Below are 25,459 nucleotides of genomic sequence, written 5' to 3' on the forward strand. Positions count from 1 at the left end.
ACCTTAATAGGATTTAAAATCAAGATATTTCATGCAAATATAATATGCACAAACGGCAGAACAATATCTGAGGTGTGTTATAGGCTTATTATTTCTCAAATTCCTCGATAATCTTAGATTTCTATACTTTTTCTGCTGAGAAGTCACGGCCAAAATCGGTTAAGATCAATGGAAGTGGTAAAATATTTTCTCTCTAATAAATTCCTCCTCCCCCTGCCACCACTTAACACCGTTTGGGGATCGTTCACAGGGAACAGTTGAGAAGAGAACACCGGTTTGGCTTCGTAGTTCTTTCATGTGAAGTTATTTAAAATCACTAAACTAAGCTGCAGTGCTCTGTGGCGTAGTGGTTAGCGTGCTGGACAATTCACATTATATTTTCACGTTCGCGCCGACCTACCGTAGTCGTTTTTTTTTTTTCCTAAACAACTGGAATGGACTTTTCTTGGTGGCCGAACTGTTAACGTTGCAGATGTTTTTTTTTTGTTTTTTTTTCACACTTTATTTTCCTACTTTTACTCATGACTCCGGGTTTGATCCTTCCTACTTACCTACCATAACATTTTTTAAAACTCCCCTCCCCCGTCCCGTAAACCAACACTCGGACAACGCCGGGTGCCCCCGCTAGTCTATCTATATAAATAAAATGAACTCATTTTTTCCCGTCGGATTTTGACCTTAATAGGATTAAAAATCAAGATATTTCATGCAAATATAATATGCACAAACGGCAGAACAATATCTGAGGTGTGTTATAGGCTTATTATTTCTCAAATTCCTCGATAATCTTAGATTTCTATACTTTTTCTGCTGAGAAGTCACGGCCAAAATCGGTTAAGATCAATGGAAGTGGTAAAATATTTTCTCTCTAATAAATTCCTCCTCCCCCTGCCACCACTTAACACCGTTTGGGGATCGTTCACAGGGAACAGTTGAGAAGAGAACACCGGTTTGGCTTCGTAGTTCTTTCATGTCAAGTTATTTAAAATCACTAAACTAAGCTGCATTGCTCTGTGGCGTAGTGGTTAGCGTGCTGGACAATTCACATTATATTTTCACGTTCGCGCCGACCTACCGTAGTCGTTTTTTTTTTCCTAAACAACTGGAATGGACTTTTCTTGGTGGCCGAACTGTTAACGTTGCAGATGTTTTTTTTTGTTTTTTTTTCACACTTTATTTTCCTACTTTTACTCATGACTCCGGGTTTGATCCTTCCTACTTACCTACCATAACATTTTTTAAAACTCCCCTCCCCCGTCCCGTAAACCAACACTCGGACAACGCCGGGTGCCCCCGCTAGTCTATATAAATAATCTATATAAATAAAATGAAATCATTTTTTCCCGTCGGATTTTGACCTTAATAGGATTAAAAATCAAGATATTTCATGCAAATATAATATGCACAAACGGCAGAACAATATCTGAGGTGTGTTATAGGCTTATTATTTCTCAAATTCCTCGATAATCTTAGATTTCTATACTTTTTCTGCTGAGAAGTCACGGCCAACATCGGTTAAGATCAATGGAAGTTGTAAAATATTTTCTCTCTAATAAATTCCTCCTCCCCCTGCCACCACTTAACACCGTTTGGGGATCGTTCACAGGGAACAGTTGAGAAGAGAACACCGGTTTGGCTTCGTAGTTCTTTCATGTCAAGTTATTTAAAATCACTAAACTAAGCTGCAGTGCTCTGTGGCGTAGTGGTTAGCGTGCTGGACAATTCACATTATATTTTCACGTTCGCGCCGACCTACCGTAGTCGTTTTTTTTTTTTCCTAAACAACTGGAATGGACTTTTCTTGGTGGCCGAACTGTTAACGTTGCAGATGTTTTTTTTTTGTTTTTTTTCACACTTTATTTTCCTACTTTTACTCATGACTCCGGGTTTGATCCTTCCTACTTACCTACCATAACATTTTTTAAAACTCCCCTCCCCCGTCCCGTAAACCAACACTCGGACAACGCCGGGTGCCCCCGCTAGTCTTCTATATAAATAAAATGAACTCATTTTTTCCCGTCGGATTTTGACCTTAATAGGATTTAAAATCAAGATATTTCATGCAAATATAATATGCACAAACGGCAGAACAATATCTGAGGTGTGTTATAGGCTTATTATTTCTCAAATTCCTCGATAATCTTAGATTTCTATACTTTTTCTGCTGAGAAGTCACGGCCAAAATCGGTTAAGATCAATGGAAGTGGTAAAATATTTTCTCTCTAATAAATTCCTCCTCCCCCTGCCACCACTTAACACCGTTTGGGGATCGTTCACAGGGAACAGTTGAGAAGAGAACACCGGTTTGGCTTCGTAGTTCTTTCATGTGAAGTTATTTAAAATCACTAAACTAAGCTGCATTGCTCTGTGGCGTAGTGGTTAGCGTGCTGGACAATTCACATTATATTTTCACGTTCGCGCCGACCTACCGTAGTCGTTTTTTTTTTTTCCTAAACAACTGGAATGGACTTTTCTTGGTGGCCGAACTGTTAACGTTGCAGATGTTTTTTTTTTGTTTTTTTTCACACTTTATTTTCCTACTTTTACTCATGACTCAGGGTTTGATCCTTCCTACTTACCTACCATAACATTTTTTAAAACTCCCCTCCCCCGTCCCGTAAACCAACACTCGGACAACGCCGGGTGCCCCCGCTAGTCTATCTATATAAATAAAATGAACTCATTTTTTCCCGTCGGATTTTGACCTTAATAGGATTAAAAATCAAGATATTTCATGCAAATATAATATGCACAAACGGCAGAACAATATCTGAGGTGTGTTATAGGCTTATTATTTCTCAAATTCCTCGATAATCTTAGATTTCTATACTTTTTCTGCTGAGAAGTCACGGCCAAAATCGGTTAAGATCAATGGAAGTGGTAAAATATTTTCTCTCTAATAAATTCCTCCTCCCCCTGCCACCACTTAACACCGTTTGGGGATCGTTCACAGGGAACAGTTGAGAAGAGAACACCGGTTTGGCTTCGTAGTTCTTTCATGTCAAGTTATTTAAAATCACTAAACTAAGCTGCATTGCTCTGTGGCGTAGTGGTTAGCGTGCTGGACAATTCACATTATATTTTCACGTTCGCGCCGACCTACCGTAGTCGTTTTTTTTTTTTTTCCTAAACAACTGGAATGGACTTTTCTTGGTGGCCGAACTGTTAACGTTGCAGATGTTTTTTTTTGTTTTTTTTTCACACTTTATTTTCCTACTTTTACTCATGACTCCGGGTTTGATCCTTCCTACTTACCTACCATAACATTTTTTAAAACTCTCCCCCGTCCCGGAAACAAACACTCGGACAACGCCGGGTACCCCCGCTAGTCTATCTATATAAATAAAATGAACTCATTTTTTCCCGTCTGATTTTGACCTTAATAGGATTAAAAATCAAGATATTTCATGCAAATATAATATGCACAAACGGCAGAACAATATCTGAGGTGTGTTATAGGCTTATTATTTCTCAAATTCCTCGATAATCTTAGATTTCTATACTTTTTCTGCTGAGAAGTCACGGCCAAAATCGGTTAAGATCAATGGAAGTGGTAAAATATTTTCTCTCTAATAAATTCCTCCTCCCCCTGCCACCACTTAACACCGTTTGGGGATCGTTCACAGGGAACAGTTGAGAAGAGAACACCGGTTTGGCTTCGTAGTTCTTTCATGTGAAGTTATTTAAAATCACTAAACTAAGCTGCAGTGCTCTGTGGCGTAGTGGTTAGCGTGCTGGACAATTCACATTATATTTTCACGTTCGCGCCGACCTACCGTAGTCGTTTTTTTTTTTTCCTAAACAACTGGAATGGACTTTTCTTGGTGGCCGAACTGTTAACGTTGCAGATGTTTTTTTTTTGTTTTTTTTCACACTTTATTTTCCTACTTTTACTCATGACTCCGGGTTTGATCCTTCCTACTTACCTACCATAACATTTTTTAAAACTCCCCTCCCCCGTCCCGTAAACCAACACTCGGACAACGCCGGGTGCCCCCGCTAGTCTTCTATATAAATAAAATGAACTCATTTTTTCCCGTCGGATTTTGACCTTAATAGGATTTAAAATCAAGATATTTCATGCAAATATAATATGCACAAACGGCAGAACAATATCTGAGGTGTGTTATAGGCTTATTATTTCTCAAATTCCTCGATAATCTTAGATTTCTATACTTTTTCTGCTGAGAAGTCACGGCCAAAATCGGTTAAGATCAATGGAAGTGGTAAAATATTTTCTCTCTAATAAATTCCTCCTCCCCCTGCCACCACTTAACACCGTTTGGGGATCGTTCACAGGGAACAGTTACTTTTACTCATGACTCCGGGTTTGATCCTTCCTACTTACCTACCATAACATTTTTTAAAACTCCCCCCCCGTCCCGTAAACAAACACTCGGACAACGCCGGGTGCCCCCGCTAGTTTGAAATAAATTAAACTACTTTTGCTTGTTTAAAGTCAAAGGTGTGGTTATGTTGCAATGAATGAGAGAATAATGCACTTAGAGAATTGCTATTTTTCTATCTTTTTTGTGTTCATTGAGCCTTTTTTCCAATTTACGCTGAGTTTCACCAACGTATTTATGATGGCAATTATGGCACGGAATAGTGTATATACCTCCATCGGAAACTGGTTTCTCATAGAGATGTTTCGTAGTTTTTAATATATGTCTTATGGTTAGTGATGTGGTTTGTACGATAGGAATTTTTAGTTTGTTTAGTGTGTCATAGATTATTGTATTATTGGTGTGTAGGTAAAAAAAAATGTCTGTTTATGAGAGAAAGGTCTGGTGTGTATGATTTTTTATTATTATTTATTCTGAAAATATTTGTGTGGCTTTTCTCTGAGGGACTCCAGCATTAATACTGTGAGCTTCTGATTTTTGCCCCTCAACTACTACTCTTATGAACCTATCAGAGAGAAATGATTTAATAATTGAGAAGACATTTCCAGCTCTACCGTAGCTGGAGATCTTGTGAAGTAAACTTTTCTGCCATACCCTATCAAAGGTCTTTGATATGTCAAGAGCAATTGCCCTAGAATGGTTGCCCCTGTCGAGAGATTCGCTAATCCTATGAGATATAACTGTAGGCACATCTGCTGCAGATCTAGGAGAACGGAAACCATATTGAGTGTCACTAAGAAGGTTATTTTTGCTGAGATGGTTGATTACTTCTCTATTTAAAACAGATTCCAGCAACTTACAATGTCATTTGAGTTATATATATATATATATATATATATATATATATATACATATATATATATGCAGAGAATGGTAGGCAGCTTAGGATCCCCGTTTTCTATTTAAAACATTTATATAATGGTTTTCTTTGTTCATCCTTTTATAGTTGAATTCTATTTTATAATTGAAGACTTTTGAGAAATCGACTTATTCAAGTGCTAAGTCTATTTCTCTTTAACAATTTTAGGTTCATCCATATAGTTGAATTCTTTCACACACACACACGCATATATATATATATATATATATATATATATATATATATATATATAAGTTGTTTTTGTTTATGTTTTTGTTTAAGTTGTATATGTTTTTGGATATGTTTTTTGATATGTGCATATATTTATGCATGCTTGTGTGTGTTTGTATATATACGTATATATATATGTGTGTGTGTGTTATTGTATATGTATACATATATGTATATATATGTATATGCGTGTGTGTATGTATGTACCTGTATGTGTGCATTTGTGTGTCTGTGTGTATGTATATGTATGTGTGTATATATATATATGTATATGTATGTGTGTATATATGCATATATAGTTTTTATTTTTAATTTTAACTTTTTAATTTTCAATTTTTAATTTATTTACTTTCATTTTTTTTTTAATATAATTATCCACTGACTCGTGTCTCGTCGTCTACGGCTCATCAGAGTGGCTAAATGTAGCGAGATTCGAAATCGCGACGTAATGGTAAGAAGCCTAAACTCTTACCACTGGACCACATCGCACGACGTTATTTTATTTATTTTTGTTTTTGCGATAGGTTTTGAATAAATTCAATTATTTATACGAAAAGGCTCCTTACCATGAGGTCCCAATTTTGAATCTCGCTAGTTTCAGCTACTCTGATGAGTCGCAGACGATGAAACACGTGTCAGTGGATAATTCTACTTGAAAAACAATGTATAATATGTATAAAACAATATATATATATATATATATATATATATATATATATATAATGTTTTGAAAACATTTTAGTAATGGTTTTCTTTTTATCCTCATATAGTTAATTTCTCTTTTATAATCGAAGATTTTGAGAAATCGGCTGATGCAAGAACTAAGTCGTTTTCTATTTAACAATTTTAGTTAAGGCTTTCTCTCTTTTTTCTTCATCCATATAGTTGAATTCTCTCACATATATATATATATGTATATATATATATATATATATATATATATCCATAATTCACACACACACGCACACACACACACACACACATATATATAATTTATGTTTTATTTCTATTGTTTATTTTTCACTTTTCACCTTAATATTTTGTTAATTAAAAGAAATGCTGTTATATTTTTTTATTGAAGATGTACAAAACAGAAATGTTATTGTTATTTAAATAAAATAATTGTACAAATGTTAACTTTGATATTGTTGGATATTGTGATTGCCAGGCGACGCCGGATGACTCGATGGAACGAGGAGACGAAAGATGGCACTGTTATTGAAATACGAAACATTTCAATAGCAGATGTTTAAATTGCAATAAATTATTTACCACGTCAAACTTTTGAAGGAAGAAATATTTTTAAAAATAATAATTTCTACAGGGTTTTGCGATAAACAAATATGATTGGAATTTTGTAAAGTTTGTTAAATATTTAGATAATAAATTCATTCGAAATTCTAATTACAAAAATAATAATTTACCAAAACAATAACATAGGCCTGGTTGCGTGACGTAATGTAAAAAAAAAAACAAATAAACGAGTTCTCATAAATTCACGAAACACAGAAAGAGAGAGAGAAAGAAAGACAAAGAGCGAGAGAGAGAGAGAGAAGAAGAAGAAGAAGAAGAAGAAGAAGAAGAAGAAGAAGTTGTTTGCCAGTTACAGTCGAGAATGGCTGCCAATTGATCCGATAGAGATTTTATTCATGCGGTCCGTGGAAGCGTCTACTAGAGACCATGTAGCAACTAATAAAATGTTTGAAAGTTCAGAGGAAACGGGAATAAAGTAATCGTGCTATAATAAATAAATAAATAAATAAATAGAAAAGAAGCTTGACTTTTTTTTTGTTGTTTTTGGCCTTCGGGCCGGGATCAAATGTAGTATCTGTTCCGGCAGATACTGTAACCCCACATATCAGACCTTGGTCAATGGAGGGGCAACCCTTCATACCAATTGTCACTATCCAGCTCCCCTACTCCCCGGGGAGTTGGTCCCCATTTCCCCATCACTCCTCACATTAAAAATCGACCTTGTGCCTAATTTGCTCAGTGGGGGAGCAAATAAATACTTGGTCAATGTGGGGGCAACCATTCATACCAATTGTCACTATCCAGGAGCTGGTCCCCTTTCCCCCTCCCTCTCTCTCTCTCTCTCTCTCCACATTAGAAAACGGCCTTGTGCCTAATTGGCTCAGTGGAGAAGCAAATAAATACTTCTTGGTCTTTGGGCCAGGATCAAAGTGTAGTATCTGATCCGGCAGATACTGCAGCAAAGACCATATTCGGGAGCAATCCCATATATAAGACCTTGGTCAATGTAGGCGCAACCCTTCATACCAATTGTCACTATCCAGCTCCCCTACTTCCCGGGGAGTTGGTCCCCATTTTCCCTTCACTCCTCACATTAAAAATCGGCCCTGTGCCCAATTTGCTCGGTGGGGTGAGAAAATAAATACCTTGGCCTTCGGGCCGGGATCAAAGTAGATACTGCACTTAAGTTAATTTGTACCAGTCAATTGAGGGGAAACCCTCTATATTGGGAGAATTATTAATTTTGGCAACCAGAGTACCCTCTTTTTGCCTACTTTTAGGGGAGCTGGTTTTTACCCCACATTAAAAACGGCCTTGTGCCTAATTTGCTTTGGTGGGGAAGCACATAAATACACTTAGTGCCATGTCGTTTCTCTCGGAGGAAAAACATCTCAACAAAAGGACTTCAACGAAACGACCGACTGCCTTACAACAGCGACTATGAAAAAGCTGTGTTTTCCTTTTTTCTGCTGCCAATCAGACAAAAAATATTATTCGTCTCGCATACGTTATTTGTCCCTTTTGTGAACAGACTTAATAGCTGTAAACACCCATATACGCAAACATACAGAAAACGACGAAACTATATATATTAACAATACCGAAAGAGATTAAAAGAGACTCGTCACATATATACACAATCTAGATGAGACGATATGCTATATAGACACGTTATATACGAACAGTTATAAAGAAACATACACAACAGACGATACGTATATATATGATGATAGCAACGTCTTGTCAGACGAGTGCCACTCCCTCAGACACTTAAAGTCAATGAGCCCAAAAATGACCTTTTTTTAAGTCCTACCGGTGAATTCACACGCTCAAGCAGGCATGACACTGAAGACGGTCATTGAGATCAATTATTACATGCTTCCAGCATTTCAAGCTTCCACGCGTCACAACTTTTCCATCGCCACAGGACCATTTGTATAGTCAAATGCCTAAGGGAGTATCTATACAAAGATGATGTTACAGAGTCTTAGCTTTGTACGACAGCTAAGTCTCTCTCTCGGTTGAAAATGTCGAGATCCAGCCACAAGCAAGAGCAAGATAGCCAGCAACAAGTTAAACTGCAGACCAGCTTGATGCGGGTACTGGTCTCTCGCTTTATGGTTTTTTAAATCAGAGATTCTCCTAGAAAGGTTGCCTTCACCACGGCATGCAGGAGCCCTCTCCACCCTCAACAAGCACACATACATACACACAAACACACACGGTGCTAATTGGCCGTTGACGCTGAAAACGGGTTCATTCGCCCTTTGGAAGGTCTTATTTTTTAATGCTACAGGGAGACTAGCCACCCTCCTCACCAAAAAAAGTCTGGTGGTGGGGGGGGGTACCAGTTTAGTCGCCAGTGACCCGACCATGATGCAGGTAGTACTGGGTTACATGGTACCAGTAGCATATGACATGACCTGACATATATATTTAGGCATACATACATGATGATGATTGCAACGTCTTGTCAGACGAGTACCACTCCCTCAGTCACTGAAAGTCCATGAGCCCGAAAACAACCTTTTTTTTTTTTTTTTTTTTTTTTTTTAGTCCTGCCAGCGAATTCACACGCTCAAGCAGACATGACATTGAAAACAGTCCTTGGCATACATACATATATATATATACATATACACACATACATACACATAAACATACCCATAAACACAGCAAAAGACATAACATGACATACTGTATATATGTACATGTGTATATACACACGCACACGTGTATACACACGCACACGAGTATACAATATGAATTCGGTTTGATTTACAGAGTGTTAGCTAAACATTTTCTCTTGTGAACACATCAATTGACAGTTGTAACTTTTCCGTTGCTCGAAGAGATATATTACTAAGGAATCTCTACTTTCCAAGGCTAAGGTCTACGTGAGGACAAGAGTTAATTAGGTGAGTACACCCTAAGTTGTATAATAAAAATGTTATCAGAAAAAAAAATGAATGAAATGAACACAATTAAAAATGCAGTTAGAACACTTTAGGACAAGTATTTGTTGATATTGTAGTCGAAGAAGATATCTTTGAAGCCTACATAGTAGCATTTTTGTCGTAGTTTGCTCACCCTATGTCAAGTCATTGGAAAGAAACTCTGTTTATGAAAATATAGCCTACATAGTAGCATTCTTGTGGTAGTGTGTTCAGCGTAAGTGAAGTTATAGGAAAGAAACTCTGTTCATGGACATATTGTTAAATGTAAACCATATGGAGCAAGAAAAGAAAGTTGTTTTCAATTGTTTGTTTTAAAGTATGTTGTTTTTTTTACAAGGTTGTCACCACTTGTCAAGGCTCGGAAGCCACTCGGGGATAAGGGTTATTGCGTGTACAGTACGTTAGTGTTGAGATTTGATAAAGTGTCTTACTTAAGGGGGCGGTTCATCAGGAATTTGTTTATGTTGGACTTGAAGACATCCAGGTTGTAGTCAGGTGGGAAACTGCTGGAACAGAGTTCAAGCAGTTATTGGAAAGAAACTCTGTTCATGGAAATATAGTTTAATGCAAAACATATGAAATGAAGAAAAGAGAGTTGTTTTCAGTTGTGGTAACACAGGTGCAACTGACATCAGTAATTAATTATCTAATAAAATGGCCATGCAAACGATTTCATTTTAATATATTCCAATCAAATATTTGATGATTAATATGTGCGCTTGAGTTGGAGAGTAATTAATCTCAACTAATCATTATCATCGATTTTATTCTATCTTTCTGATTTACATGCAATTTCGATAAAGTTTAATTTTGCATTTTTGTTAATCAAGATAAAATTAAAAGAAAATGTATTATTTTGAATTATTTTTTCAACAGACTACAGGCTCCCTTCAATAAGTTTCCAAACATTTTCGTAAATGAACTTTTATTGATAATACACACATGAGACTCTAGTGGCCTTCTAAGTAATCTCCTCTGGCTGCAATATACTTATATTGTTCCAACAATTTCTGGAAGAGCCATGGAAGTCCTCTTATGTGAGCGTGTCAACGACTCTCGTCACGGCCTCTTTAATCTCCTTAATTTTCTCATAACGGCAGCCTCTTAGATTCTCCTTGAGCTTGAGGAATAACCAAAAGTCACAGGAAACAAGGTTTGAAATATAGAGAGGGTGAGGAACTGCCTTGATGCCCATCTTGGTTAAATATTCTGCGACAAGGATAGAGCACTCTTGGAACAAACTTCGCGCAAATATTCCGCATCTTCAGTTCATCGTGTACAGTTCCCACACTGGCATCAAACTGTGCACTTATTGTCTCTATAGACACACGACGGTTCTTATCCATGAAATTCTTTATTTGGCCAATCAGCTCTGGTGTTTTAACTTCATTACTCCTCACACTCCTCTCATCATCTTTCACAGAATCCCTGTGTTTCTTGAATCGCTTATGTGACTCAAAAACTGATGCCTGATTCATGCAAGTTGGTCCGAAAGCAGTCCGAAGCATCCCATACGTTTCGGTGCCATTTGTTCCAAGTTTAAAACAGAAGTTTATTGCATATCGTTCTTTTAATGTGTCCTCACACCTGGATTGCGGTTTGGAAAATTATCAGCTGTGACAATCAGGCTTTAGTAAGGTATATTCCAATTCCTGCTGTAGCTGTTTGTTTAAACTTGAAATCATAAAAATTGGTCAGTTATCTCATAAGATGTATAACAATAACATACTGAATTTTTAAGAGTAGTCTATGAATATTTTATGAATATTTTAAATGAGTACACAAAAGAAGTCTGGAAAATTATTTAAGGCATCTTGTATGTAGACTTTTTCAAAAGATTAGCTTTTTATATAAAATTAAAAAAAAAATAATAATTAAAAATGTAAAAATTGTAACTGAATGGCATTAAATACGATGTTTTATGTATAGCTTGCAGAATTTTGAACTTTTATTAAACGAATATCTCAACTTCTTTTATAAATTGGAAATATTGCAGCAATATTGAACTGAATACATAATAACTTCCAAACTGATCACTCTTACATCGTACTAGCAGGGAGACCTGACGTTGCCCGGGAATGAAATGAGGATCACAAAATATTCTAAACTTCCAATACTTTTATTGTCATAAAAAACGTTAAAATCGCCCATTCTTCAATCAAATCGATCCATTGCCTGCTCTATTCGGGAACGCACCGAGGTGTACACGGAGAAAGCTTCACACGCCTCATCATAGTGATGTAGTCTACAATGCATTGCACTGTAGAGAACCTACTGTTGATTTTATAAAATTAATTTTATATAATGACACGAATTAAAGTTTAAAATGTAAAAGTCCAGTATCATTGTTCTTTTATGCACTAAACAGAAATATTCATTTCGAACGCGCCCCCGTCTTGTCAAAGAATATACTGTTGATTTTATACGCCGGGCCATTCTGCTTGTGCGGTGATAAAACTCTTCAAGTACACTGGTAATGTTATGCTGTATAAAGTGTAAACTTTGATCCAAATCGGAGTGTTCCTTGTTTTATAAGATTTTTTCGATTATGTATTTCGATACAACACCTGTCTAAGAACACTCTCAGGCACATGAAGTAAATTTGTGTGAAAGTTTAAAAGATAAGCCAAGCCGTTTAAGAGTCCGTGGGGAACGAAGTCACACATACGGAGACAACGTGCCTTTTATATGTATGTAGAGCTATGTACGTATTCTCAGATTCTCTTATGCGATGCCCGATTTGGTTTATTTGCAAACGTAGGTTTTGCAGTTTCTAATAAATATTATGTAACATACATTTATAGCGCTGTTATTTTTTATTTGTGCTGTTCTTACGGTACTGTTACATTAGAGTATTAGCATGATTTTATATTTTTTCAAACTTGACAATTCGTTTTCATCTTCTGCCGACATCATACTAGTGCACGAAAACAAAAAATATATATACCAATTACGAGTAGACGCTCTCCGTCCAAAAATGAAAGCTAAAATAATGCTTCTCTTGTTCTTGCTATAATATTCATACTTCTATAAAAACGTCTCAATCAGTAAAGTTAAAAAATATGGATACCAAAGAAAGAAAAAGTCTAAGCCTAGAAAGTTTAAAGAAAAAGGGGTGTTTTGATTGGAATAAAAAGAAAAGGTTAAAAACAACAAAGAAAACTACACATTTTGGAGATAGCATTAACGATTTCCTTCCAAATTAATTTTATATGGCGGGGAATATAAGACCTAATATTCGCTTTCACCCTTCCTTTAAATATAAGGGGAAAATAGCGTTGGTTTAACGGACAACATATTGCGACTATATGCAATTACCGAGCTGTTAGCAAAGCTAATATCGTAAATTTCAATTCAACACTAAAAAACTCCTTTCAAGTTAATATAGTACATGGTCCTTAATTGCAAAACTAGACGATCGGAAAATGTACGTAGTTGTTAGTAAAAATAAAACCACAGCATAATTGGATATGTTTTTATTTAAATTATAACGTTTTTACTTATACTATGACGGTCTTAACAGAGCTGAAAGAGAGAAACAGACCAAATACCAAGGTCTCATGTATGATATGAAAAGAAACTGGAATCTTAGGGAGATATCAATCATACCAGTTATGATAGGTGCCACAGGACTTATGAAGAAGAACCTGAAGTCCTATCTAACTAATATTCCTGGTGAACCAAGTGCAAAAGAGATTCAGACAATTGCACTTAAGGGAACAGCGAGGATACTAAAAAGAGCTCTCGGTTGGTTTCAATAAAAAAGCTGGGCAATGTTGGCAGCTGGTTTGGCTGCCCCATGCCCAGCATTACAATTTTCAAAGGAAGAAAAATAAAAAAGGGTTAAAGCATAATAGATAATTCGATATCAATCGGCCACCATTGCTTTTTGTATGTAGAAACTCTAATTAGTTTCACATTTGTTGAAAAAGAAATTCCTCCTTTTCCCGCGGATTATCTCTTTTTCCTTGTGAGTTTTTGGGACTGTAAAGATTCTGTAAGAAAGGAAAAACAAAACGTTATGAATGAGATGACGAGATTAAAAAATCAAGAAGTATAAGCTATGGCTGCAATTACTGAAGAAAATATGAATTAATTTTGATATTTTATTTTTTAAAAAATATCGAAAGCAAGCGTTTTCCCGTGTTAAGATTTTGTTTTAATTAGAAATCGTGAATATAATAGAAAAATATGAATTTATAAAAACAATTAATGTCCACATAGCAAAACTTTACATTGCTCCACACACACACACACCTTTCACCACTCCCGGGCAACGCCGGATACCCCCGCTAGTAACAGATAAATGACAAAAGTCAATATGTTTAATTACTTGCTTAACACACATTTTTCTTTATAAATCAAGCTACAAATGGCTAAAATTAAGCAAGACCAGCAGATTTAATACATAAAGAATGTCGGCTCTCACTGTTTACTTTATTGAACAAGCGAAAAAAAAAGGCAGAAATTAAGTACATTTACAACAGTCCTTTAATTACTTACAGATATGTAGAAAAATCGATTTTTTCTTGATAAAAAAAAGCTAAAAACTGCTAAAATTATGCAAGATTAAAAAGATAGAATACAGAAGAATGTCGGCTTTCACTGTTTTATTGAACAAGCTAAAAATTGGCAGAAATTAAGTACATTTATAACATTCCTTTTAATATACAAGTATTTAGAAAAACCGCTGTTTTCTCTATATAACGAGCGACAAATTGTAAAAATTATGCAACATAAGCAGATTTAATACATAAGAAAGTAAGCTTTCACTGTTTACTTCATTGAACAAGCTACAAAGAAGCAGAAATTCAATACATTTACAACATTCCTTTAATTACTTACAGTTTGCTTAGAACAAATTGTAAGATATTCAGCATCGTCAAATTTGTAATATAGACTTTTGTCATTTATTTGTTATATAGGTGTGTGTGTGTGTGTGTGTGTGTGTGTGTGTGTGTGTGTTTAGATATGATAAATGCTTATTATAACCTACTTAATATGAAAGACATCGGGAAATTCCAGTAAGAGAATGAACAGGACACAATATAATAAACGGACGTTTTGAATAGTCAAACTGCCAATTTCTAAAATATTTTATTGTGGGATTATTTACCCCTGCAGTTAACATTTAATTGACATTTTTAAAAGTCTTGTAGACGTTTGTAGACGCCATTTTTATCACGACAGAATTTTTTCACTTGTATTCAAAACAGGAATTGACAACATAAGAGTCAATAATCTAAGACAACAATAGGTCGAAATGCATACAAAAATATATAAGTTTATTCACTTTCATACAAGTTGAAACGTAATAAAAACTTACCTTCGCCTAATTTGTTTAAACAATTCTAACTATGATACTTTGCTGGCCATATCATTCAAACACGGTAGTATTTAAATATCTGGTTAAGTGGCAGATTTAGTCATTTAGAACTGCTTTAAAGCTTCACCGCTCATTCATTTTTCGACCAAATTTCAAACAATTCTTATAGCTATATCATCTTCTCAACTATATTGTGAAAAAATATTTTCAATTTTCGTTCAGTAAAACAAAAGTTATGATGAATTTTCTGGTGTAAAAAAGCGTAAAAATATATAAGGATGTGAGCGACGTTTTTATGACTAGTTTCCATAGCAACCACGTTGCTTCAGCGACTACTGATGCTACTAATTCGAAAAGAGAAGTAACGAGTGTAAGCTTACACATGGAAAAGTAAAGGGCTGGTTGTTAAAACTGGAAAAGGAAAGCCACCCTTTAATTAATATTGCTCCCAGGTCCACTCTGACCCGGAGTGGTAGTACCTGTTAGGGTTCCAACTATGGGTTAAACAGAAACCGACTTGAAAACAACAAATATATTCTATTAAAGAATTTTACTTCAAAATTTTTGGATTCGACATTAAATAACCCGAAAAGGGTTGATATGCCGTAAAACCAAAACAACCAACCAACCAATATATATATATATACGGCATAATCGCGTTAACACACGAGTTCTTGTCAGATTACCCAAGTTAAGCAACGTTGAGCCTGGTTAGTATCATATGGGTGACCATTTGGGAATTCTAGGCGCTGTTTGTGCTCTCCGCTTATCTCGGCATTTGTTTCCAGTCGTCCTGTACATACACTTCACTTGCCACTGGTATTTTACAATGTTGACTCAGGAGATGTATGGTTGGAGATTGCGCACCTCTTGCCACAAACATTTCATGCGCAGACACCCCTACGTGGGTATCCATAGTCTGTCAAAGACTGAAGGAGCTTGCTATATATATATATAGGGTAGAACGATAAAATTGTCGACCTAAAAAAGACATGATACTATAGCTGTTTGGTGTAAATTACATTGAATAGGTGTCAGCTCTGCTACATAATCAAGTTATCTGAATTGATTTAAAAAAAAAAAAAGTTTTAAAAAAAAGAAAGCTGTAGTGTTGTTTTCTTAAGAGCGACTCTTTTATCGTTCCACCCTTCACACACACATATACATATATATATATATATATATATATATATATATATATGTGTGTGTGTGTGTGTGTGTGTGTGTGTGTGTGTGTGTGTGTGAAGGGTGGAACGATATATATATATATATAACTACTTCATTTACTCACATAAAATTAATATATAAATTTATGCGTAAACATTAAGAATTTACTTCAAAATTGCTCAATACGTAGGTAGAGCTAGTGAGTTAGTTATAAAATATATATGGCGATTAAGCTACACTGAATATTCCGCGTTTCATCCACTCTAGGATTTTCAGGCTTATGCGCATAAGCCTGAAGAATCCTAGAGTGGATGAAACGCGGAATATTCAGTGTAGCTTAATCGCCATATATATTTTATAACTAACTATATATATATGTGTATATATATATATATATATATATATATATATATATATATATATATATATATATATATATATATACAGGTGGCAAAAAGAAAGTCTGCATTTTTTTTCAAAAATTGCAAATTTGAGCTAAATTTAATGCAACTGTTTAAACAAATATACCTCATTTGATTCGCCTTTTATTTCTGTATAATTTTGCCTGTTCATATTTGATTTCAATTAAAATATTCTAGTGTTCACGTCAATTTAGAAAATAACTTCAAATTCAGGACGTAAAAAGAAAGTCCGCACAATGGAAAATCGTTATTTAAATGTAACTTTAGGACATTAATCCAACACAAACACAACAGGAACACAATGAACTAGTTAATATTTAGTACCACAGCCCTTCTGAAATTTGGCAGCTTGCACTCTTTTAGCAATTCCTTGAATTAGACTGCAGCAATACCCCGGGTAAAGGGCATCCCACTCTTCTTTAATTTATGTCCAGATTTCTGTAAAATTTGAAATTTTATCATTGCGTAACTGTTGCTTGATGTAATGCCTTACGTTTTCGACAGGATTGAGGTCTGAAGATTGTGCAGACCAATCCAAACACGGAATATCATGCTATCCAGGAATCTCTTGACAATGCCAGCAATGGAATGGGAGCATTATCCTGCATGGAGATGGTATTATCATCCAAATTCCGACCAAAGTAAGGTGGAAAATGCTCAGTCAACATATTAATGTACTTGGTCGATCTTGCAAGCGAACTATATGCCATAGACCATTGGTACTAATAATGCTTTTCACCAAAACTGAACCTCCACCACCTTGCAGCGTTGAAACTGAGCACCTAGAATTAAATTCTTCGTCTTTCCTCCGATGTTGCTTTCTGTTCTTTACAGAAATCATTGGTTTGCGTCTTGCAACATATCCTCACAAAGTAAATTCATTTAATCTGTTCTTGACAGTAGAAAGAGTGGAGCACTTTTTAACAAGATTGCACTGTTGTTGGATTCGGGGAGCCGTTTCAAATCTGTTTCTTAGGCTGCGGATTTTGATAGCATTGTCTTCCCTGTTAGAAGTAACGACCAGATTTAGGGGCATCACAAACACTGCCGTGTTTTTGTTGTTTTTGCGCAGTCTTTCGTACCATTTTCTCAATACATTTCAATCTGCGGCACATTTCTCGATTGGATAAACCAGAAAGGTGGAGATTAATGAGCTCCTGACGATCACTAAGAGAAAGTCGTGGCATATGGACTAAATGTTACGTGGTATAACCTGAGAAAACAAAAATTAAGATTAGAGATGCTTTGTTGCCTGTTGGTAGATATTTTAAACTGATTTCGGAGCTGGTTTTAAGCGAATTTGTTGCTGCGGACTTTCTTTTTGTCTCCTCAATTTGAAGCTATTTTTTAAATTGAGGTGAACACTAGAATATTTCAATTTAACGTCAAACTTGAACAGGTAAAAGTATAAAGGAATAAAAAGCGAATCAAAGACATATAGGTTGTTTAAACAGTTACAATAAATTTAGCTTAAATTTTTTTTTACACAGTGGTCACCACTTATCAAGGCCCGGAAGCCACTCAGGGATAAGGGTTATTGCAAGTACAGTACGTTAGTGTGGAGATTTAATGAAGTGTTTACTTAAGGGAGCGGTTCATTAGGAATTTGTTTACGTTGGACTTGGAGACATCAAGGTTGTAGTCAGGTGGGAAGCGGGCAGACGGAAGAAAGTTCCACAGGCGTGCAGTTCTAAGAAAGAAGCTTTGTTCATGGAATTTACGTGTTGATTTAGGGACAGATAAAGGTTGGGGGAAATTTTTGACAGTGGATTCAGCATGACGCGTGTTTTTCGTAAAAGATTGGCGAGGGGGGACCAGAGTTTGGAGTTCTGACGAGCACCTGCCATGGAAATAACGATAAAAAAAGACTCACAACGTCTCTTCTGTGGGAGAGAGGTTGCAGGAAAGAGAAAAGGGCATCCCCCACTAAGCCACGAAGTCTATTTTGTACTCTGTCAAGGCAGGATAGGCTGTTTTTAGCAGCTCCTGCTCAGATATGGCAGCAGTATTCCATCCTTGGACGTACTTGGCTTTTATATAGATAGAGAATTGCATCAGTAGTGAGATATCTTTTGGAGCGGTAGAAGGATCCCACAATCTTTCCAGCGACCTTGGCAACAGACTTGATGTACGTGTTCCATTTCAGATCAGGAGTAAAGGACAAGCCCAGAAGCTTGTCAAAACATGGAGCTTCTCCTAGACGAGAGCCATCCATTTCAATTGTTGCCAGATGGGGATCAGAGCGTTGATGATGTAAAGATAGTTCTTTGCAGTTCTTGACAAAAATTACAAGTGCGGACTTTCTTTTTGCCGACACTGTATGTATACACACATGCACACACACACACACACACACGCACACACACACACACACACACATATATATATGTTTTTATTTTTAATTTTATTTTCATTTAATCTTACTTTTTTATGAACATCAAAAATGAACTATTTTCCTTTATATTTTAAATATTTTCTAGATACATCTGCCTTACTTAAAAAATACTAGGTTTATTTTTGGTGCTTTTAAAAAAACTCACCCAATATGTTTTGCTGATGAGGAGACTTTGTTTAAAAAAACTATATGATAAAATTATTGTCCGAGACTTATTGTCTATCTAAATAAAAACATCGTTTCCGAAACGATCGTACAATTTATTGATTTTGTTTGTTCTTCCTTATGAAACAGATTTTTAATTTTAATTATAAATTATCAATCATCTTACTCAACATTAAAATAGCTCTAGGATATATATGCCTATCGAGCTTATATATATACGTTACAACGAGCACTGCTTTCTTTTATTTTAATTGTATTCATGAATTTACTAATACATTAAAATATACTCTCCTCTTTAGACTGTTTTTCTAATCCCTTAATATATATATATATATATATATATATATATATAATATAAAGCTGAACGTGTGTGTGTGTGTGTGTGTGTGTGTGTCTGGTCACGAATAAGCTCCTATATGGTTGACTATTAAAGAAAATTGATCACATATAATGATAGAAGATGTATCAAGACACAGGAATGGGTATGTTTGATCTGGCAGAACGGTAGTTCATTAAAATTGTGGGGTCTTCGTACGCGCCTGGTTAACAAAGTAATGAAATAAAAATATTAAAAATTTAAAAAAAACGTTTACAAGGGTTTTTTATATAGATGTACATAATAATAGTTTGATAATTATGTTTTTACTTAAATAGGAATGGTATAACAAAATTGTTGGGTCTGCGTTCGCGCCTGGCCTCCATGGAATAGAAATAGGCACAAATTTAATAAGGACTTTTCATATCTATTTGCGTAAGTATACTTTGATAATTATGTTTCAGTTTGAAGAAATATGGTATAATAAAATTATGGGGTGTTCGTTCGCGCCTGACCTCCATAGAATGTAAATATGTCACAAAGTTTAACAATGTTTTTTAATATAGATCCACGGAATATTCTGATAAATGTTTCAGTGTGAACAGGTATGGTATAATAAATTATGGGGGTTTATCTATTTTATTTTTACTTTCATCATATTTTGCTTTGGTTTTGATACCCCCAAATTCGAAGCTATCTCTTTACAACCCTTCCTTTTCATAACTTATCATACATTCATAAATCAGAGTCGATTTTCTGTAGGCTTTTTTTTTAACCCAGTCAACGACGGGTACTTTTGCTGGTATATATATACATATATATATATATATGTATGTGTGTGTGTGTGTGTGTGTGTGTGTGTGTGTGTGTGTTTCAGGTCAACTGGTAAAGGCGTAAAAATTGTATACGTTTATAAGTATGAAAATACATACGCATGATCAATGACGAAGTATAATTCGTTATTATTTGAAAACGCAGCGTCGACTGTTAAATCGCTCAGTGGACTTTTAAGGTCACTGTAGTCCAACACAACAGCCGTTTCGAATGGCCTGAATTCATATAAATATCCTCTCTGCAAAAAAAAAAAAAAAAAAATGTAAAAAATCTGTCAATTCAGCCACCTATACTTTGAATTATAACGCCCTCGTTATGTAAAATGTAGAGTATTTTCTTTGGCTATGAGGAAAACTTGTCGTCAGATTATAAAGAACTCAAGCCAAAAACTATATCGAACCATAATAATGTAAAACATGAGGATAAAACAACCAAAATGACAAACGATGCATTAATTTTAATTCAGTGCTATTCAAAACCTCTATTTATACACAAGTATGAGTTTTTGGAGAAAAATAAAAATGAGTCCCGAAAGGGATGTTTTTACCCCTAAACCATCCCAGGTCTACAGCTCCACAATTTCCCCAGGGTAAAATATTACGTTTCCAGAAGTATATTTTTATGGTCTTGCGTTTGGGTAATTTTCAGCAACATCTATGAGAGGCGGAAACGATTGGGAGCCTATAGATGATGAATCGCCTTTCAGCCAATTATCCTGCTTCATCCCTCAACGGGGCCTTATCTGGTTGGTTAGTTAGCCAACATATCCCTGCATATTAATTAGGGACCTTCATAAAGAAAACAAGCAAAAAACTATATCGTCCACTGACTGATTTTGGTTATTTTTCCCATTTTTAAACCTTGGCCTGATGCAAAACATTACGTTTACAAGAGGTAAATGACACATTCAGTTTGGTTCCATTCTTACAAGATCCTTCGGTCTTTGACAGACTGTTGATACCCACGTAGGGGTGCCTGCGCATGAAATTTTTGTGGCAAGAGGTGCGCAATCTCTAACCACACCTCTCCGGAGTTGACATTGTTAAATACCATTGGCAAGTGAAGTGTATGTACAGGACGACTGGAAACAAATGCCGAGATAAGCGGAGAGCACATGCAGTGCCTAGAATTCCCAAATGGTTACCCATCTGGTACTAACCAGGTTTAACGTTGCTTTACTTGGGTGATCTGACAAGAACTCGTGTGTTAACGCGATTATGCCGTCTATATATATATATATATATATATATATATATATATATATATATATATATATATATATATAGTAGAAATGGTAATTAATAAAAACCAGAAGAAAGTGCTCAATACTGTGGTAGAGAAAATATGCGTTTTATTTTTTATTACCGTATTTTTCTGTTTAGTTACATTATTGCTTCAGCTACACGACCGTTTTTTTTGGCCGTCATGTAGCCTCAGATTTTCTGTAAAAGTCTGAGGAGGCTACATGACGGCCAAAATCCGGTCGTGTAGCTGAAACAATAATGTAACTAAACAGAAAAATACGTTAATAAAAAATAAAACGCATATATATATATATATATATATATATATATATATATATATATATATATAGTGAATAAATGACAAAAGGCTATACTCCAAAGGTGCGCAATCTTCAACCACACCTCTCTTGGGTCGACATTGTTAAATACGAGTGGCAAGTAAAATGTATGTATAGGACGACTAGAAACAAATGCCGAGATAAGCGGAGGACATACACAGCGCTTAGAATTACCAAATGGTCACCCATCTAGTACTAACCAGGCTACACATTGCTTAACTTTGGTGATCTGACGAGAACAGGCGTGCCAACGCGATAATGCCGTATATTGGTTGCATTCAACAGCCCTATTTAGACACAAGTATAAATTTGGGGAGAAAAATAAAAATGAGCCCTAAAGGTTTGTGTTTTACCCCTAAAATACATTGCGGCTCAAGCTCCATAATTTTCCCAGGGTAAAATATTACGTTTTCAGATGTATATTTATATGGTCTTTCCTTTAATTAATTTTCAGCAAAATATAAGGGTCGGAAAAGATTCAATTGTGAAAACAACTACCAAGATGAGAGCGATAGTCCAAAACAATCAGAATTGATACAAATCCTCATCTAAAAAAATAAATTAAAACAATTTATCGAACCATAATAATGCATCAAATTTATAGAAATTTTGTTCAAATGAAAAAGAAATGAATTTGAAAACTTTACAAAACCGATTAATGCTGACAATTTTTGTTATTAAATAAAAAAAGTAATAATTTGTCGGATTGCCGCGTTAATTCTTATTTCAGTCAAATAAATTCTTTAGAGTGAAATGATTTTGGCATTTCTTCCAAACAAATTATCTCTACTTAAACAATGATGGTAATAATGATTAAAATGATAACTTAAAAAGAAAAAATTAAAGCGGTTTTTGGCACTTATGTATGACGCAGGCCGAGATATACAGTTGCCTGACTATGATTGTTTTTGGCACTTATGTATGACGCAGGCCGAGATATACAGTTGCCTGACTATGATTGTTTTTGGCACTTATGTATGACGCAGGCCGAGATATACAGTTGCCTGACTATGATTGTTTTTGGCACTTATGTATGACGCAGGCCGAGATATACAGTTGCCTGACGATGATTGTTTTTCAAGGTCAAATATTTAAGAAAAACAAAAGTAAATTAATTTTTTTTTATTAAAAGTCTACTTTTCACCTAGAGCGACTTCTTTACGTTAAATAGTTTGAAAAAAGGTACTCTTACATAATTTGACCCGAATTCTCGTGAATTCCCGTCAAACATGGATCGGCCGAGACCGGCAATCACAGAAGGTTTGAGGTTTAAAACGGTACCAGCCTCGTGAAAATCCGCCGCCTGTGTCGAAAGTTTTAAACATACATACATACATACATACATACATACATACATGCATACATACATACATACATACATACATATGCATACATACATTTAAACAGACAGATGTGATTATATTATAGACTAGCCTGGATGCCCGGCGTTATCCAGGTGTTTGGAGGTGTGTGTTAAGCAAAAAAGTGGTAGCAAGCAGGCAGGCTCGAAGGGTTGGCTTTAAAACGATATGGATCTCGTGAAAATCCGTCGCCTCTGTCGAAAGTTTAGGCAGACATACAAACATACATGCATACATACATGCATGCATACATACATACATGCATACATACATGCATGCATACATATATACATACATACATACATACATGGCCAATTTTTGGATATTTGTCGCCCGAAGGGTCGTGCATAAAAATGATACCGACCTCATGAAAATCCGTTTCGTGTTAGAAGTTGTTAGCAGACATACAAAAAATGTTCTTTTACTATTGCCAACCAATGCACAAAAATCCAAATTTATATATATATATATATATATATATATATATATATATATATATACACACACACATTTAAACAGACAGACGAAATTTATATTATAGATTCCCTGGTCAGATTAGTTAGATCTCGAGATATTCTTTGCTTTGTTTATAATTGGGCCAACTGATTATACTATTATTATTATTTTCTACATATTTATTTATGTATTGTTAGAAGCTATTATAGTTGTAGATGTTTTGATGATTTGGGTGTGATAGTGTAAAAGTGTTTTATTAATTACACTACCCCATTTTACTTTTTTATGACTTTCTGTACCTGTTGTAGATATGCACTATGGATGTATTTTGAATTCTTGTGGGATTAGATTATTCGCTCAGTGTACAAGACAGAGCTCATGTAGTTTTATTGTCAGGAACCAGACTGTAATTTTTACAAGAATTTTGTGTCAAGTAGGATACTAAAAATTAAAACGAAAAAACATATTTGAATGAAACAAAATACGCATCAAGTGCGCTTGAAAGCCAAATCACAACGTAATATTAAGGAAAATAAACAAATATTTTACATTCTTGAAATTTATAACATAAATATATTTCCAAGCTGAACTCCATCCTCAGTATATTGTTTTCTTTCTTTTTTTTCTCTTCTTCTTTTTGGGTTGCTAACGAACAGTTCTAACATTTTAAAATACTTAAAACAACGCGCAGATCTTTACAGACTTTTCTTTCTCCAACTTTACAATTTTGGCTAGAAAGAAGAAGAAAAAAAGAAAGACCACAACATACTGATGATGAAGTTTGGCTCCGAAATATATATTTATATTATAAATTTCAAGCAAGTAAAATCTTTGTTTATTTTCCTTATATTACGTTGTGATTTGGCTTTCAAGCGCACTTGATGTGTATTTTATTTTATTTAAATTAAATCAACGTTTCTACAATGGAACTCACACCTTTGACGTTGAAAACATATTTATTTGTTTTTTTTATTTTTTTATTTATTTATTTTTGACGAACATTAAATTCTTGGCAATTATTAAAGTCTTAAATTGTGTTCTCTATTCCCGACTTTGGTTGTATTGAGTTTTTATTTGGTTGTTATTACTATGTGACGACATGACCATCCACGGGGTCAAATCCTCGGCCGCGGGTTCAGTGGGTGTTATGCCAGTGTGCAATAGAGATACGGTATTCTTCATTCACTTCTTGAACCAAGAATTGATATGCTGTCCGTCCTCTATTGCCAGTTATTGGCTGAAAATTCAACAGCTACAAGATGCCGCCACACAGCGATAAGAGACAAAAATCAACTGTTTCCTACACTAATTATTAAAGTAAAAAAAAAAAAAAATATCATTTACAAATCCTTTTTTTTTTTTTTGCAATAGCTTGATAAATTATTTTCAACAGTCAGTTATATGAAATTTATTGCTCCTCAGTTGACGGGTGGCGACGGTTAACAGGTAGGGAGAAGGTGTGGCGAACATAGCTGGGCAACTTAAACTGGTTATTTATATGTTTCCCACGAAACAAAATGTGACACAAGGTCGGTTTAATGTGGGAGATAACCAGCTCCCCTCAAAAGGGGATTCTGCAAAAATAAACAGACAGAAGTATATGGAAGCCAGAAGTAACTGTAAGAAAGAAATAGCGACACCTAAGAGAAACTTTACCGAAACCACCAAAAAGACACATCGAAGCACAGAAATTGGAAACTCTACAACAGTGCAGTAAATAATGGGCAA

General features: G+C 35.1%; 1 protein-coding gene across 4 annotated transcripts in view; it reads right to left on the bottom strand.

The window, feature by feature from the left end:
• Positions 1-13,168: 13,168 nt before the first annotated feature.
• The window catches only part of LOC145269464 (uncharacterized), a 53,694-nt gene continuing 41,403 nt past the window's right edge, over positions 13,169-25,459 (bottom strand). For 2 of the 4 annotated variants that reach the window (XM_080125162.1, XM_080125161.1), the window contains exons 7-8: positions 20,431-20,570; positions 13,169-13,702 (exon numbers count right to left, since the gene is read on the bottom strand). In XM_080125162.1, coding sequence (XP_079981288.1) covers positions 13,612-13,702; positions 20,431-20,570 — 231 coding nt within the window. In that variant the 3' untranslated portion in view covers positions 13,169-13,611. The remainder of the gene's footprint in view (positions 13,703-20,430; positions 20,571-25,459) is intronic. The other 2 variants (XM_080125164.1, XM_080125163.1) reach the window with 1 other exon arrangement.

The sequence above is a fragment of the Euprymna scolopes genome, chromosome 45 (assembly GCF_053919585.1).
Source record: "Euprymna scolopes isolate OS-2025 chromosome 45, ASM5391958v1, whole genome shotgun sequence".
Lineage (NCBI taxonomy): Eukaryota > Metazoa > Mollusca > Cephalopoda > Sepiida > Sepiolidae > Euprymna > Euprymna scolopes.